The 14,699-nt window shown below is 40.9% G+C and overlaps 1 protein-coding gene across 1 annotated transcript in view; it reads right to left on the reverse strand.

Moving 5' to 3' along the window:
• Nucleotides 1–2,664: 2,664 nt before the first annotated feature.
• Nucleotides 2,665–14,699, reverse strand: part of NR4A3 (nuclear receptor subfamily 4 group A member 3) — a 39,886-nt gene continuing 27,851 nt past the window's right edge. The window contains 1 exon segment of the mRNA XM_029921216.1: nucleotides 2,665–5,940. Coding sequence (XP_029777076.1) covers nucleotides 5,693–5,940 — 248 coding nt within the window. The 3' untranslated portion in view covers nucleotides 2,665–5,692.

Genomic DNA, 14,699 nt, shown 5'->3' on the forward strand with positions numbered 1-14,699 from the left:
ATAAATATTAGATCTCTCTTCTCTTCTCCTCAAATCAAATGCCCTTAGAGGCCCAGCATGAGGGATGGCCAGCATCACAGCAGGTAATCAGAGAAGTCACCATTGATCCTCGGGGTCACTGATGGAACAATGAGATGGGCAGAGACAAAAACAAAACAAAACAAAACAAAAAACCCCCCACAAGAATGACACTCCACTTGCAGCACTATCAAAACAGAACACACAAATAAAAAATATTATCTGTGTTAGAGTCACAGTGCAACTCAGAGACAGCCCCAAGGAAGAATTTTCTGAAGCATTTTTTGAAGAATTTTGTTCATGGTGAAGGGTGTCAGATAATAGAAGGTGCAAAAACCCTCTTTGAAATTTGATGGGATTTTCAACCCCTTGGGCAAAGTATGGAATTTTTCAAAGAAAAGTATTTGGACGGGGCGCCTGGGTGGCTCAGTCGGTTAAGCCTCCGACTTTGGCTCAGGTCAGATCTCACGTTCTGGGTTCGAGCCCCGCGTGGGGGTCTGCACTGACAGCTAGGTCGGAGCCTGGACCCTGCTTCCGGTGCTGTGTCTCCTGCTCTCTCTCCCCCTCCCCTCAAAATAAATAAAACAGTAAAAAAAAAAAAATTAAAAAAAAAAAGAAGAAGATAAAGGCTCTAGCCCCCTTTAAAAAAAAAAAGAAAAGAAAAGTATTTGGACAAGATGACGGACCATTTAGTGTTCTTAGATTGTAGTCAGTCCTTTCCATGTCTAGCCTGGTCTTAAAACAAAGGTCCACAAACAGATTGCTTACAGAATAATCCCAGGTGCCTTCTGAGAGAGAAATAGGGAAGGTCTGAAATCAGTGCCTGCAGCAAAAAGATCACTTACAATCAAGATTATCCTTGCAAAGCACTTATATTATACTTAAGCTCAACCACTAGCCAAGAGAATTGAAAGCAGGATCCTGAAAAGTAATTTGTACACCTGTGTTCATAGTAGTGTTATTCACAATAGCCAAAAGAATGAAGCAACCCAAGTGTCCAGGGACACATGGATGGACAAACAAAAAGTGGTATATACACACAATGGTATATTACTCAGCCTTAAAAAGGAAGAAAATTCTGACATATACTGCAATATGGATAAATTTTGAGGACATTAGACTAAGTGAAATAAGCCAGACACAAAAGGACAAATACTGTATGATTTCACTCATATGAGGTTCCTATAGTAGTCAAATTCATGGAGACAGACAGAATGGTGGTTACCAGGGCTGCAGAAGGAGTGAATGGGGAGTTATTGTTTAATGGATATAGAGTTTCAGTTTTGTAAGATGAAAAGAGCTCTGGAGATTCATTAAATAACAGTGTGAATGTACTTAAATCTCTGAACTGTGCACTTAAAAGTGGTTAAGGATGTAAGTTTTATGTGTATTTCACCTTAGTTAAGAGAAGTCGGGGTGCCTGGGTGGCTCAGTCGGTTAAGTGGCCGACTTCAGCTCAGGTCATGATCTCACCGTTTGTGAGTTTGAGCCCCACATCAGGTTCTGTGCTGACAGCTTGGAGATTGGAGCCTGCTTTGGATTCTGTGTCTCCCTCTCTCTACAGGCCCCCATCATGCTCTGTCTCTCAAAAATAAATAAACTTTAAAAGAATTTTTAAAAAAGTCAACAATTAGCTTCTTGTGTTGTCTTTGTGCATTTAACTCTGGAAATTTCAACTACAAGCATATGCCCCTTATTTAGCCCTGAATTTCCCACCTTCCTTCCCATTCATTCAAACTAGACTTCTGCCTCTGGAGTCTCCCGAGAAGACGTGGAACTCTCTCTTTTTCCCCTTTGGCTAAGCACCTATATTTACATTCACATGCAAGATGGGGCTCTACTATCTCTCTCATTCTTTTCTTACTAATCATACTGTGTAGTTGAGGAAATAAAGGTACTGCTTAGAAGCAGGAAGAAGGGTTTGGCCTTGGGCTAAACATGGCACTTAGATGTTATGGAAAATACTCTGTGCATGAACTGACTTAGTAGATTGGGAGAGCTCCATATTTCTTTTTTTGAGCCATGAATGCACACAAAATATACATTTGCACTAACTCAGAATATATGATGTTTGGGCTAGTGTTGAATGAAAGCTGCATTTGCCTTGCCCCCAGCAAGGGGTTTCTAGGCGATATAGTAGTAATGGTGTCAGCAAAAAGCCAAAGAGTTCTGATCAATCCTGGAGAACTCTAATCCTGATTCTTATAAGTTCTGGTTCTTAAAAAATTAATATCTATCATCTTGATATAGAAATGAATCCTTTATACCCCTAAAGAATTCTTTTACACAATAAATTTTAGGCCCATTTAATATACACATATATATACATATATATATAGTTAGTTAGTTATATAGTTGAAAGAAAAATAGCTTCATACACTGTGCATGTTTATGTCTCCTCAATGCACACAGGAGTGCTTTGCCCACAGGAAGTAGTCAATAAATGGTTATTGAATTCAGAATGTCCTTCCCAATCAGGGAGGTTTAATATGTTTCCAATTCAGGATGCCTATTAATTTTTCAGCATTAGTAAGCCTTTTAAAAAAATCTATTTTGGGATGTGTTTAAGAGTTCACAGCAAATACTATTCTATAAATGATAAAGAGAATACTGTTCTATGAAGCATGCTTATTCAACACACCGGTAGCCATTGATAAAATGTAATTTAATCATTTAAATTTACATTGTTAATGTACAAGAGCATTTCTTTCAAACCACAGGTTACCACACACTAAAGAGCAATGCTGTTAGAAGAGCAGAGAAACTCTGGAAAACTCTGCTGTCTGAAATGAAAGGCAAGGCACTCTCCATTAACAGCTGGTGGACTCCTGACTTCCGCCCACAGAAGGCATGTTCACACTGAGGGAGTTCTCCCACAAGGGAAGAATCACCTGCGTTAATTCTCGCTGTCCTCTTCTGAGCTAGTTTGGTCATCCACTCTGTATAAACTTGTGTGTCAACATCAAGACAAAAAAAGAGAGTTGAATTGATGGATTATGTGGGAGGCTCTCATAGTTACTACAACTATGGAAGACGGAAGAACACTGGCTATAACCTTTATTTTCAGCATTAGTGTCTGGACCTATGACTAAAAACCTTCATTCCTTTCAACCAATCAATATTACGGCTAAAAAGTCTTTTCCTTAAATCTGATGGGTGTAAAAAAAGTAACAGCATCTCTCAAGGGCTCTGGTTTTCTGTTTGTTTTATTTTTCTCTTATGGATACGACAAAAAAACAAGGATTAACTTTCCAATACTAATGGTGCACAAAAGGGTATGTATGCACAGTATTTCTAATTTATTCAAATTCAATTTGAATTTGGTCTGAAGCTACCTTGTATGAAATGTTAGCGTTCCTGATATTTAACAATGTTTATTATGTTTGCATATAAGCTCAAAAAATCAATGCAAAAGTATTACTTTCCTCATGGTTGTCAGGTAAAATGTAAATAGTCGTGGTTATTTTTAAAAGCCTGTTTTCCTATAGATGCAGTAAGTTGAGTAAAAACACTATGGAGAGGAGAACCAGGTCCAAGTCTTGATTTAGGTCCAACTAGTCTGTTGGACCTCGGGTAATCTTTACTCTTCGCTGGGCCGCAGTTTTCTGTATGAGTCTCGGAGGAGTGGGGGGCCAGTTGGCAAGTCAGTCCCCTGCCAAGTCCAACATTCCAAGATTCTAACATTGCAGACCCTATCACCTGGATATAAAAATAATAATCTTTTATAAAAGCTCACACAAACTTAATACATGATCAAATATCAGAATGACTGTTGGGAAAAAAACAACCATATATGCTTTGCTATCTGGGTTATCCTTTGCAGCAATTAGGCAATTCATTTGGCATTTGTTTGATTGTATAATTTAATGACAGTATAAACAGCATAGTTTTGTTCTTTTTTCTTTAAAAAGGCTAAAGCAAAATGATTTAAAGCTAACAAAAACTACCGTGACATCATTTTGACATTCAAAGTTTGTTTCTTAGCAAAATGGCCAAAGATACTTTGACTTGATACAGAGTATATAATATAAAGACTTTTAGACCTAAAAATCTTCAAACATTATTCGAATTTAGCAAAACATAAGCAAAATTTTAATATCAAAGTGCTAAACAGTACTGCCTTAAAAGTCACTGCAAATGAACCATAAAATAACTGCATGGGAAGTAACATTTATTGTACAAATGGTTAATAAAAAGACACATTATAAATATATATATGTAACCTGCTATATTTATATATATATTTGTTTATTTAATTTCTAATTGGTGTATCCAAGTCACTGTGAACACCCCATTTAAGTACTCTGTAACTCAGCTTCCAGGAGCTGGTGTTCTTGCAATAAATACAGGCAAAGCTAGTACAATATAACGTGCATACAAATGTTTGTACAAATAAGGACACTATGCAACAAATTATCTCGTAGTAATATGGCATCGACAGTAGAAACATACAAAAGGGAGTACGAACACGGAATGTTGAAACGCAGCCCACTAATCCTGTCTAGTAGTCACATTCATACTATTATTTTTTTTTTAATAAGACTCGCTTGCTCTCCAAAATTGTCTCTGTAACCCATAACAAAAATTAAATTATATATATATTTAAAAAATCTGATTACCTCTGGTGTTTACCCTGTATGATCTGTTCCTACTTCTCTGTATGTTCTTGTTTACGGATCAGACACTTGAGACTCACTGAGTGCGCCTGGGGTTTCTGAACAAATGTGTCAGTCAGTTGCTATCAACTGAAGCAAGTTTAGGGAACTCTGTCTGGGCTGACAGAGCACAACCAACACAGTTGTATGCAATCCATTTTACAATGTGAGCCCCGCTCGGGACAGCTGGACAGTTAGGGCAGACATCTGGATCCATTAAGCATCGCCTAAAATCCTGGACGGACCGTACCGCAGAAGGGTTCTAAAGGGCAGGTGGACAAAGCCTCTGCTAGGAAAATTAACATGTGTTACTTGCCAGTATGACTGCCTCCTTTTTATTTCCATATAAAATAAAGGAGAGTTAATAAACAAGACTTAGTAAGACAGCACTTTAAAAATTGCACTTGTATATGGAAGCGAACAGCCGTCATCATTTTGCTATGTCTGATTTATAGGTAATCCTCATCTTTCACCATGTGTTAAAATAAAGGAAGAAAGAAATTTAGAAGAGAGAATTTCTGCCTTGTTTGCACCACATATATACCCTTGACACAGGAAGTGTATTCTAAAGATCAACCTCAAGACACATCCTACTCTGGCGAACAACCGTCGGCTGTTCTTGTTTTCAAATACAAAGCGACTATAATTGTATTCCCCAGAAAGAGTTTTCAAACAGTTATATTATCCTTTTTTTTCCTGCTGGGATAGCATCGTCCAAAAGTGCTTTGTTAGCAATTTCTTAGAAAACCCTCATGAACTATACCCTCCCCTCCCGCACCAACCCCAAAGCCTAAATATAAAACACAACCCCAACACGATACTCTGCAAGTTTTCTGGCTTTAGGTTGTAAGGAAAAGTGCCAGAAAGAAAAAAAAAAAAAAGTCTTTTCTACAGGAGCTGCTTTTTTTTTCTCTTAAGCAAGGACAGAAAATGGTAGGTGTCCAGACCCGATTCCCATGCTGCTTAGCAAGTGGAAGGTGCTGGCCGGTGAGGCGGCTCCCCGCTCAGGCTGCTCCTGTTCAGAAAGGCAGGGTGTCCAGGAAGAGCTTGTCGATGATGGAAGGTGGAGACACCAAGTCTTCCAGCTTCAGGTAGAAGATGCGCTGGAGGCCCAGGGTGCAGATCTTCCGCAGTTCTACCAGAGCGCCCAGGACCTTGGGCTCGCTGGGCTCCAGAGCCTGTCCCTTACTCTGGTGGTCTTTCAAGCTGCTCGTGATCTTGTTGCATAGCTCCTCTACTCTCTTTGGTTCTTTTAACCCATGTCGTTCTGCAGAGCAATAGAAAAGGGGCAGGGTTGGAAGGCAGTTACATCTTTTATTTAAAAAATTTTTTTAAGTTTGTTTGTTTGTTTAGAGACAACATGCATGAGCAGCAGAAGAACAGAGAGAATCCCAAGCAGTCTCTGTAACCCAATGTGGGGCTCAAACTCATGGAACCGTGAGATCATGACCGGAGCAGAAAGTCAAGAGTCGGATACGTAACTGACTGAGGTGCCCAGGCGGCCCAGGAGGCAATTACATCCTAAGAGACTGAATCCCTAATGGAGGACTGTGTCTTGTTTCTCCCGTTGGGATGTCTTGTTACAATGTGAGCGCCTCCATCTTGGAGGGAACTCGTAGCCTGTGGACTCCAATGGCACCAGGCACCAGGATTTGCATCCCACTCCTGCCACCTCTTCGCCGTGTGCCCCTGAGGTAGCCTCTTGATTTTTAAGCCCCAGTTTCCTTATAAAATGAAGATAATGATCGTCCCTAGTTTCGGGTTTCTGGGAGGACCAACTTAGGTGAAACGCACAGTTCCTGGCACAGAGTCACACTGAATGAACGACAGAGTGGTTATTATTTTGCATACATTATTCTACGAAAGACTTGTCAGGAAGCAACTCTTTTTCAGAGTGACAAAGAAACTGTCCAGGCAAATGAATTAATGTTCCCATCTTGACAGATGGGGAAGGGGGCTCTGTGAGTTCCATTTGCTAATGCAAGGGATGCCCCCCTAGACCCAGCATAAAGCACATTCTTCATGTTTTCAGGCATGTGTTTTCATGCTAACCAGCACTGAGAAGAGTCCAGCTTTTCTTTTCTTTGTGTTTTTTTTTTTTGCCCCCCCCCGCCCCGCAACACCTATTGGCCTATATCAGGCATTCCATACAAAATACACGTCTTCCAGCTGTGGAGATGGAAAAGTCAAAGAGAAGGAAAAAGGCCCAGAAACAGGCACTGTAGCATTCTACAATGTATCAATAAACAAACACCAGTATCTTATACTTTATAAAGCAATACATAAAATGATCCCCATGTTAAATATTTTGATCTCCTAATTTATTTTAAGGTAAAGTGAGAAACCTTAACTGCTAAACTGATCTGAACTCGCTTTTCTGAGGCAGATTTTGTCCTCTTGCCCCAGAGCAATGTTGCATCTCTAATCAGAAAGGAGCCTGCTGTCCAGTACAAATCACGTTGCTCTCTCTCAGCATTTAGATATTGGGGCCTCTCTCCTGAGAGAAGGGCTTGGCCCCAGTTAGCTCAGCCAGGGTTTTATCTCTAAGTATATTTACACGTAAAACAATAATTCTTGTGAGGTGGAAGACATCCTTCCCATGGGAAATCAAGCCAACAGCGTCTAATTTTTCTTGGTTTATTTTTTCAGTTGGGATATACATGTGTGTATATGTATATATATGTGTGTGTGTATATACATATATATACACAATAGTTCCCGTATAATTAATGTATAGCATTATATTAGATTCAGGTGTACAAAAGTGTTCAGTGTTTCCACATTCTACACATTACTCAGTGCTCATCAAGGTAAGTGTACTCTTAATCCTCAGTTGGGGATATTTTTGTTAGGAAGATTACTTCCTTAAGACAAAACCAAAACCAAAAGTCAATCAGCAAAAGGAAGCAATATCTAGACATTGTTTTCTTCTCTTGCTCTAAATCAAAGGCGGCCTAGGGGCCAGGAGATCTTCCCTAGGTTGGCTAGGGTGTATGACTTGGGTAAGCTCATCTCTCTCTCCAAGGCTTATCTTAAAAGGAGAAGGTTGAATTTAATAACCTCCAAGGTCCCTGCCAGCCCTGATGGTTATAATTTATTACAGTACAGCCATGAAAATTGCTAGTGGCATCTGAGTTGGACTGTGACTTGTAGGCGTCTCATCTCAGTGCATCATAACCTAGAGAAAAGGGCGCTGGATGTGCAATCAGACAGATCTGGGCTCTGGTTTTGGTTCTGTTACTTACTAGCCATGTGACCTAATCTCTTTGAAGCTCAATGTCCTTCTAGGAGAATGGGGACTACAGGATGGTGATAAACACGTCTTCATTGTATTCTTCATTCCTTTCTGTATGTCTTTTTTTTAAGATTTTTATTTCTATTTAAAAATTTTTATTATTTTGGAGAGAGAGAGAGAGAGAGAGAGAGAGAGAGAGAGAGAGAGATAAAGTGTATGCAAGCAGGGGAGAGGGTAAGAGGGAGAGAGAGAATCATGCTTGATGCTCGGTGCTTCACACTTAAGCGCGTAGCCTGATGTGGGGCTTGATCCCAAAACCCTGGGATCATGACCTGAGCTGAAATTAAGAGTCGGATGCTCTTGACTAAGCCACCCAGGTGCCCCTATGATTTTATTTTTAAGTAATGTTTACACCTAATGCAGGGCTGGAACTCACAACCTGGAGATCAAGAGTTGCACGCTCTACTGAGTGAGCCAGTCAGGCGCCGCCGCCTTTTCTGTGTGTCTTAAACATCACACAATAAATTTTAAAAAATGCAATTATAATAAAACCTACTTCCGTGGGCCACTGTGAGGCTTAACTAAGATGAGGACCCCTGAAAGTGCTCTACCTGCGGCAGGTGCTACACGCATGGCACAGTCAGCACCTAGCTGGCAACCCCAGGGTCAAACAAGAGACAGTGAAGTTCCCTACTTCTCAAGCTTCCCAGGGCATGATTTTGCTTTTCCCAGGAAATTGTTAGCTAATCAGCGCAGGTGCAAACTCTGTCCTCCACCTATCTTTACAACATACATACAGTCCCTTTGTTTAGTCTCAAAAGATGCACCCAGGAGAGAACTTTAAGAGATATTCTGCCTGCAATAGTGTTCTGCCTAAAGTTTTATTTTCCCTCCAAAAGTGAAAAGGCAAGCTGTAATAAACATCAAGAGCTATAAGATGTGCACAGTCTCTGACCAAGTAATTCCACTCTTGGTAATTTATCTGAAGGAAAAATTCAGAAAACTAAACCGTATGCATGAAGACATTTTAAGTAGCTGTATCTGTTAAAAAAAAAAAAACTGGCAAAAGGTAACGGGTAGAGGAATAGGAAAACAGTTAAGTAAAAAATGGTATATGCATGTACTGGAAGATTCTGTAGAATCTTCAGAAAGGACAAAGAAGCAACATGGACAAATATAGAATATCACATTAAAGAAAGAATAGAATATAAAATGGTATCTGCGCTATGATGACATCTAAGCAGAAGTGATTTCTGCATATAGAGAAGGGTGAAATAAAACAAAAAAGTGAGAATATTTATGAGATTGTCAGATAACTCCTTTCCTTTCTTTTAAAATATCCAAGTGAGTGGTATTTATATACGTAACAGTGTTAACATAGAACAATCTGGGATTTGGTGGCTTTAGTAGCTGTAATATGATCAAACAGTCATCTTGCTGATAGTAAATTCTATTAATACTGAGCTATATCAAATTAGGTTCATAACCCAGGGAGAGACGCTTTTCCCAGAATAAAATACCAATCCGTTGATTTGAACTTTCCCTTCCTTTCAGTGTCCCATGTCTTGCATTATATTCAAGATCCCATATTCATTTTTAGGATAAAGGAACGGAGCAAAGCATTGGCTGTATTTTGGGAGGGGGTTGATTATGGAACCTTACAGCTAGACTTTCTCATGGCCAAACTCACAGAAGGTGCCTCAGAGTTGTCCCCGCTCTCCAACCAGTTGTGTCTGCTCAATAACTATGGCAACCATTATTTATTCAGTGAACTCAAGTGGAGATCGATACCTCCCTGCCAGCTGGATCAACCCTGGGCCTGGAATTCCTTGAGGAATTCAGAGACACTCCTGTTAGGAGCCAAAGGCACCTTCTTTGTTGTTTTGAACAGCTTCTGGATTTGTGGCTTCTTTACTTTTTCAAAAGGGCTCAGATAAAATTCCGTTTCCATGCAAACTACTGCCAGCAGCCAGCAAATTTTCAAATCACTAGGGAGTCACTAAGTGTCTGGGACCTTCCTAGTAATCTGAAATTCCTTAAAACCCCAATAACTGACATTTTAGTTTAAGGGACCTCCTTTCTTTTTGCAGCTTGGTAAACATGGCTGCAGCGCTAATAGACAGACTTCATCAATCCTGGGGGGAAATTGGACACTTGGACTTCCCCCTTCCTAGAGAATCACATGCAGATTTTCGTGTAAGATCTTTGTCCACCATTACATAAAACAAAGTCTTCGGCACTTCTTGTTTTTTGATCTACATCATTTTTATCCAGTACTCCAGTATTTTAACTCCGCTTTATGCATTCAGAGCTTAAAACTGAATCTTATAAATATGGTTAAGTAATAGATTTCCATGTCACAGTCATAGCACATACAAGTTGGAAAGGATTTGAGTCATTTAGATTACACTCCCACCTAAGACAAGACTCCCCACCACAAGAGATCACAAAGAGAGTGCCCAGAAGCAGTATAATAACAATATACTTATAGCACTTTATATTACCTTCTTTTACTTAGATTATTTTATCACACCTCTTGACATCCCCGTGAATCAGGCAGAACAAAGATAATCTTTATTTCATAGGTAAGAAGGCTGAGGCTCATAGAGTTAAGTAACTTGCCACAGTCAAAACTAGCAAATGGCTAATTCTTCTGTCCCAAGTCCAGACGTGTTTCTACTACACCAGGATGCTCTGAACATCATATTAGAATGTTCTTCTTCATCCTGAGGTGAGCTCAGCCTCCCTGTAACTCCTTCCTACTTTCTGTGTACCTAATAAACTAATTAATGAATTTATTCTTTCAACAAATATGTATTGGGTGCTTATTCTGTGCCTAGCAATGTTATAGCCATTGAGGTAGAGCGGTGACTAAAACAGACAGACAACAGATCATATACTTCTGACCTGCATGGTGTTAGTATCTAAAGAAACTGTTGGATTCGATGCAATTTTAGCTGTCCATGTCATAGACATCTCTGCTGAGAGAGGAAATGGAGACAATTGGAAGAGGAGAGAGAGGAGAAACGGTGGGGGGAAGTGAAGAATGGGAGAGAGGAAAGGGGGAGAAAGAGAGGGAGAGATTGAGTGAAACGATAGAGGTAGTTAGGTCTGTGCTTAAGTTTTCCCCTTTTCACCCTGGTTAAGATCTACTCTTCCTTTATGTAGTTATGTATGTATGCATGTCTGTATTTATGTACGTATGTATGTATTGAGAAAGACTGTGAACAAGGGTGGGGGTCAGAGGGAGAGGGAGAGAGAGAATCCTAAGCAGGCTCCATGCTCAATGTGGAGTCCAATGTGGGGTTCAAGAGGTGGATGCTTCCCCGACTGAGCCACCCAGGCACCCTTCTACTCATCTTTTAGATTGCAGATCAAATATTTCTTCAAGGGAACTTTCCTTTTTACTCCCAGTTTAGATAATGTTCTCCTGTGGCATTCTATTTTTTCCCTTTGAAGGATATAGCAGGTTGAAATCAGACATTTGTCTGACTCTTGCCTGCCTCCTCCATTAAATGTAAGCTCCATCAGGATATGGACTGTGTTTGCTCACCATTATAGGTACAGCACCAAGCTTACTACTTGAAATACCCAATAAAAGTCTGTTTAATGAATATGTGCATGGAGGAACAATGATGTGTAAAAATATGATTTACTGAATACTAAATGTGTAGATTGCTCAGAATACATATACAGGTTGGGAGTTAGTAAGTAGCACCCCATGATAAAGAACTTCACAAAGTCTAAAACCTCCTGCATTGGAAGATTTAGAGCCAGATTTCCTGGATGTACCATCTAGATCTACCACTCACGAGCCTGATGACTGTTGACACATTAGTAAACTATGGCTAAGCATGGTACTTGCCTCGTGAGTGTGGTGAGAAGTAAATGAATTAATACCTGTGAAGTATTTGGGCCAATACTAGCAAATAGTAAGTACTTATCCATATTAGCAAGTGTCCTCTAGGTCTAAAACTCAACTAAAACTCTAAACCCTTCAAATCAGCCACTTCTCTGAGTTTGCCTTTTAATGATTTCACATCATTCCCATAACCATCTCTAATGATTCCTCCCCCGTGGCCGGCCTAGTTAATACGTTGTAAGAACACTGGTGATTATCTCTGTGATGTTCCCCACATCTAGCTTCTCTTCTCCGGCTCGTCGCCTCTGGGCGAGGGCTTCCCTATCTGTTGCCTGCATCATTTCAATAGCTCCTGGCACGTCCCTCTGCTTTCCATCTCTGCTGTAATCCATCCCAGGTCCTTCTGAATCTATTTACTAAACAACATTAAACAAAAGAGCACATGTAAAACCCTTGGCACGGTGCCTGGCACTGGGTATTTTAAAATGATAGCTATTATTAATTTCACAGAATCCTAATTACCAATAGCTTTCATTGTCCCTTGCTACACGGTGTGGTCCCTGCTCAGCAGCATCAATGTCACCTGGCAGCTTGCTAGAGATGCAGAATCTCGGGCCTTGCCCCAGACCTATGTAATCAGAACGTGCAGTTTAACAGGATGCTTAGTGATTTCATGCACGTGAAAGTTAAGGAAGCCCTGCTCTAGTCAATCCTGGTCCCCATGAGATGCCCAGGCCAGTCTGCACCCAGTGGCCATCTAGCCTCTGTTTGTAAACTTAGCTCCCCAATGCTGCTTGCTCCTGGATCAAGCTTTTCTCTTCTTAAAAAAAAATTTTTTTTTAAAACATTGATTTATTATTGAGAAACAGAGAGAGAGAGAGAGAGAGAGAGACCATGAGAATGGGAGGGGCAGAGAGAGGGGTAGACACAGAATCTGAAGCAGGCTCCAGGCTCTGAGCTGCCAGCACAGAGCCTTATGTGGGGCGATACTCAATACGAACTCAAGAGCAATGAGATTGTGACCTGAGCCTAAGTCGAATGCTCAACTGACTGAGCCACCCAGGTGCCCCTGGATCAAGCTTTTCTTAAGTTGAGCTAAATTTTACAGAGCCCAGTTCTGTCTCTTGAACTCACACAAGAAAGAAATTCTCTTACTCATGTCAAACAGCAGGGGATGAGGACACGGTGATGGTCCCATCGGGAGACCCAATAGGGAAAAGCAAATCCCTCTTTTCTGAGCAAGTCTCAGGGCACAGGCAAGCACAGAGACCCAGTGAGACCATTCCAGCCGAAGGGGAAAATGACCCCCAACAACCAAACAGGACCTTCCTGCTCTGAGCTCCCCTTCTTTTCTTGGGGAAGTCATCTCACTGCTTCTTCTCCCTGCTGACCGGTCCCCAACACCAAGCCCACGCTGATCAGGAAGCCACAGGTGGGTCAGCAGTCTGGGCTGAGGCTGTAATAGTGCTTTCCAGTCTGCCTGTCTTTGGTTTATTAGAGTATGTGTCTGTCTCCCCAACTATACCACAAACTCTTTGAGGAGGAGGGATTTCTGTGCCTGGCGTAGAGCAGATGCTCAATAAATATGTCTGAATTAATTTGAATTGAAATAAAGTAGTCCTCAGGAATTCAGACTATTTTCTAATAACAAAGTAGTAGGCTAAAAATAATTAATTTTCCTAATTTGGGAGACTTTCTGAAATTCACAATTAACCCACTCATTTAACCAATATTTGCCATGTGCCAGACACCTTTAAAGGCCAAGGTAATTATAAAGATGAGTAAGACTCTTCCTGCCCTTAAAGAAACCCACAGTCTATTTAGAAAAGGAGAGACACAAATAGGTTACTTAATATAATGTGCATTTGCAATTGTATTTTTTCTCTGCAAAGTACACATTAGCTTGCTTAATCTTTATAGGAAGCCTACAAGTAGACATTTGTTATCTCTCTGAAAAATGAGAAAACTGAGATTCAGAGAGGGTAAGCAACTAGCCCAAGACTGCCCAGCTGGGAAGTAGCAGAGTGAAGACTTGAACTCGGATCTCTAATCTCCAAATCCCGGGGTAACCCCCACTCCTTTTTAAAAACGGATATTGCCCCGCCAGGTTGTCTACTTATTGTTATTTTCTTTTTTTGCAATGCAGCTGATGGCTATGTATGATATAAAAACAGGGTAACCAGGTAACCATTTAGAACGAGTTCTGGGAAGACAGGTGGTGGAGGGCGTGGCAGGATCAGCCACCTGTCTGGCCCTCCTAGGACACCGTTTCATCACTTTCAGCCCCTGGTTCGGCCTTCCTTTCTGTTCCTCAATATTAGAGCTCATGTCCCAACAAGACCAGGAAAAAGACTAAGGCTTAAGAGAAAAGAGTCATTTCCTTACTTGACAGAAGACCTGAGAGGAAAAAGAAAGCTGTGGAGAATGTTCTTTTGGTGAAGTCATTAGCAAAATGGCATTTGGGCACCCAAGATTCCCTCCACCATCTGGTCCAAATGACCTTTCTGATCTTTCTTCCCTTTTCATTATGTGGGAAATGCGTTTTACTCTGAGGCTAGGTCAGAATCCCAGGCCATAAGATAAATATCACATTGAATCAGTCTTTTCCCTGAAAATCTTTTAAATTTCCCTTAAGTGCAGAGAGTCTGGGGCCCACAGTGGATTCATGTCTTCTCCCTCCTGCTCACCCCAGAACACACAGTCAGCGAGTATGATAGACTGCACTCCTTTGGTTCTTCCTTCTACTGAGACTACAGGTGTGATTTAACACGTGTAATGCAAAGCCACCGTGTTTGCTTTTCCCCTGAGGTGCTCAAGTATTCCAAGGCAGGCCCTTGCGATGCTCTTTCCTTGGTCTGGAATGCCGTTCTTCTAGATCTTCCCAGGGCTACATGCTACCTCCTTGGGAAGCCATTCATGACCAGCACCT

The sequence above is a fragment of the Suricata suricatta genome, chromosome 13 (genome assembly GCF_006229205.1).
Source record: "Suricata suricatta isolate VVHF042 chromosome 13, meerkat_22Aug2017_6uvM2_HiC, whole genome shotgun sequence".
NCBI classification, from domain to species: Eukaryota; Metazoa; Chordata; class Mammalia; order Carnivora; family Herpestidae; genus Suricata; species Suricata suricatta.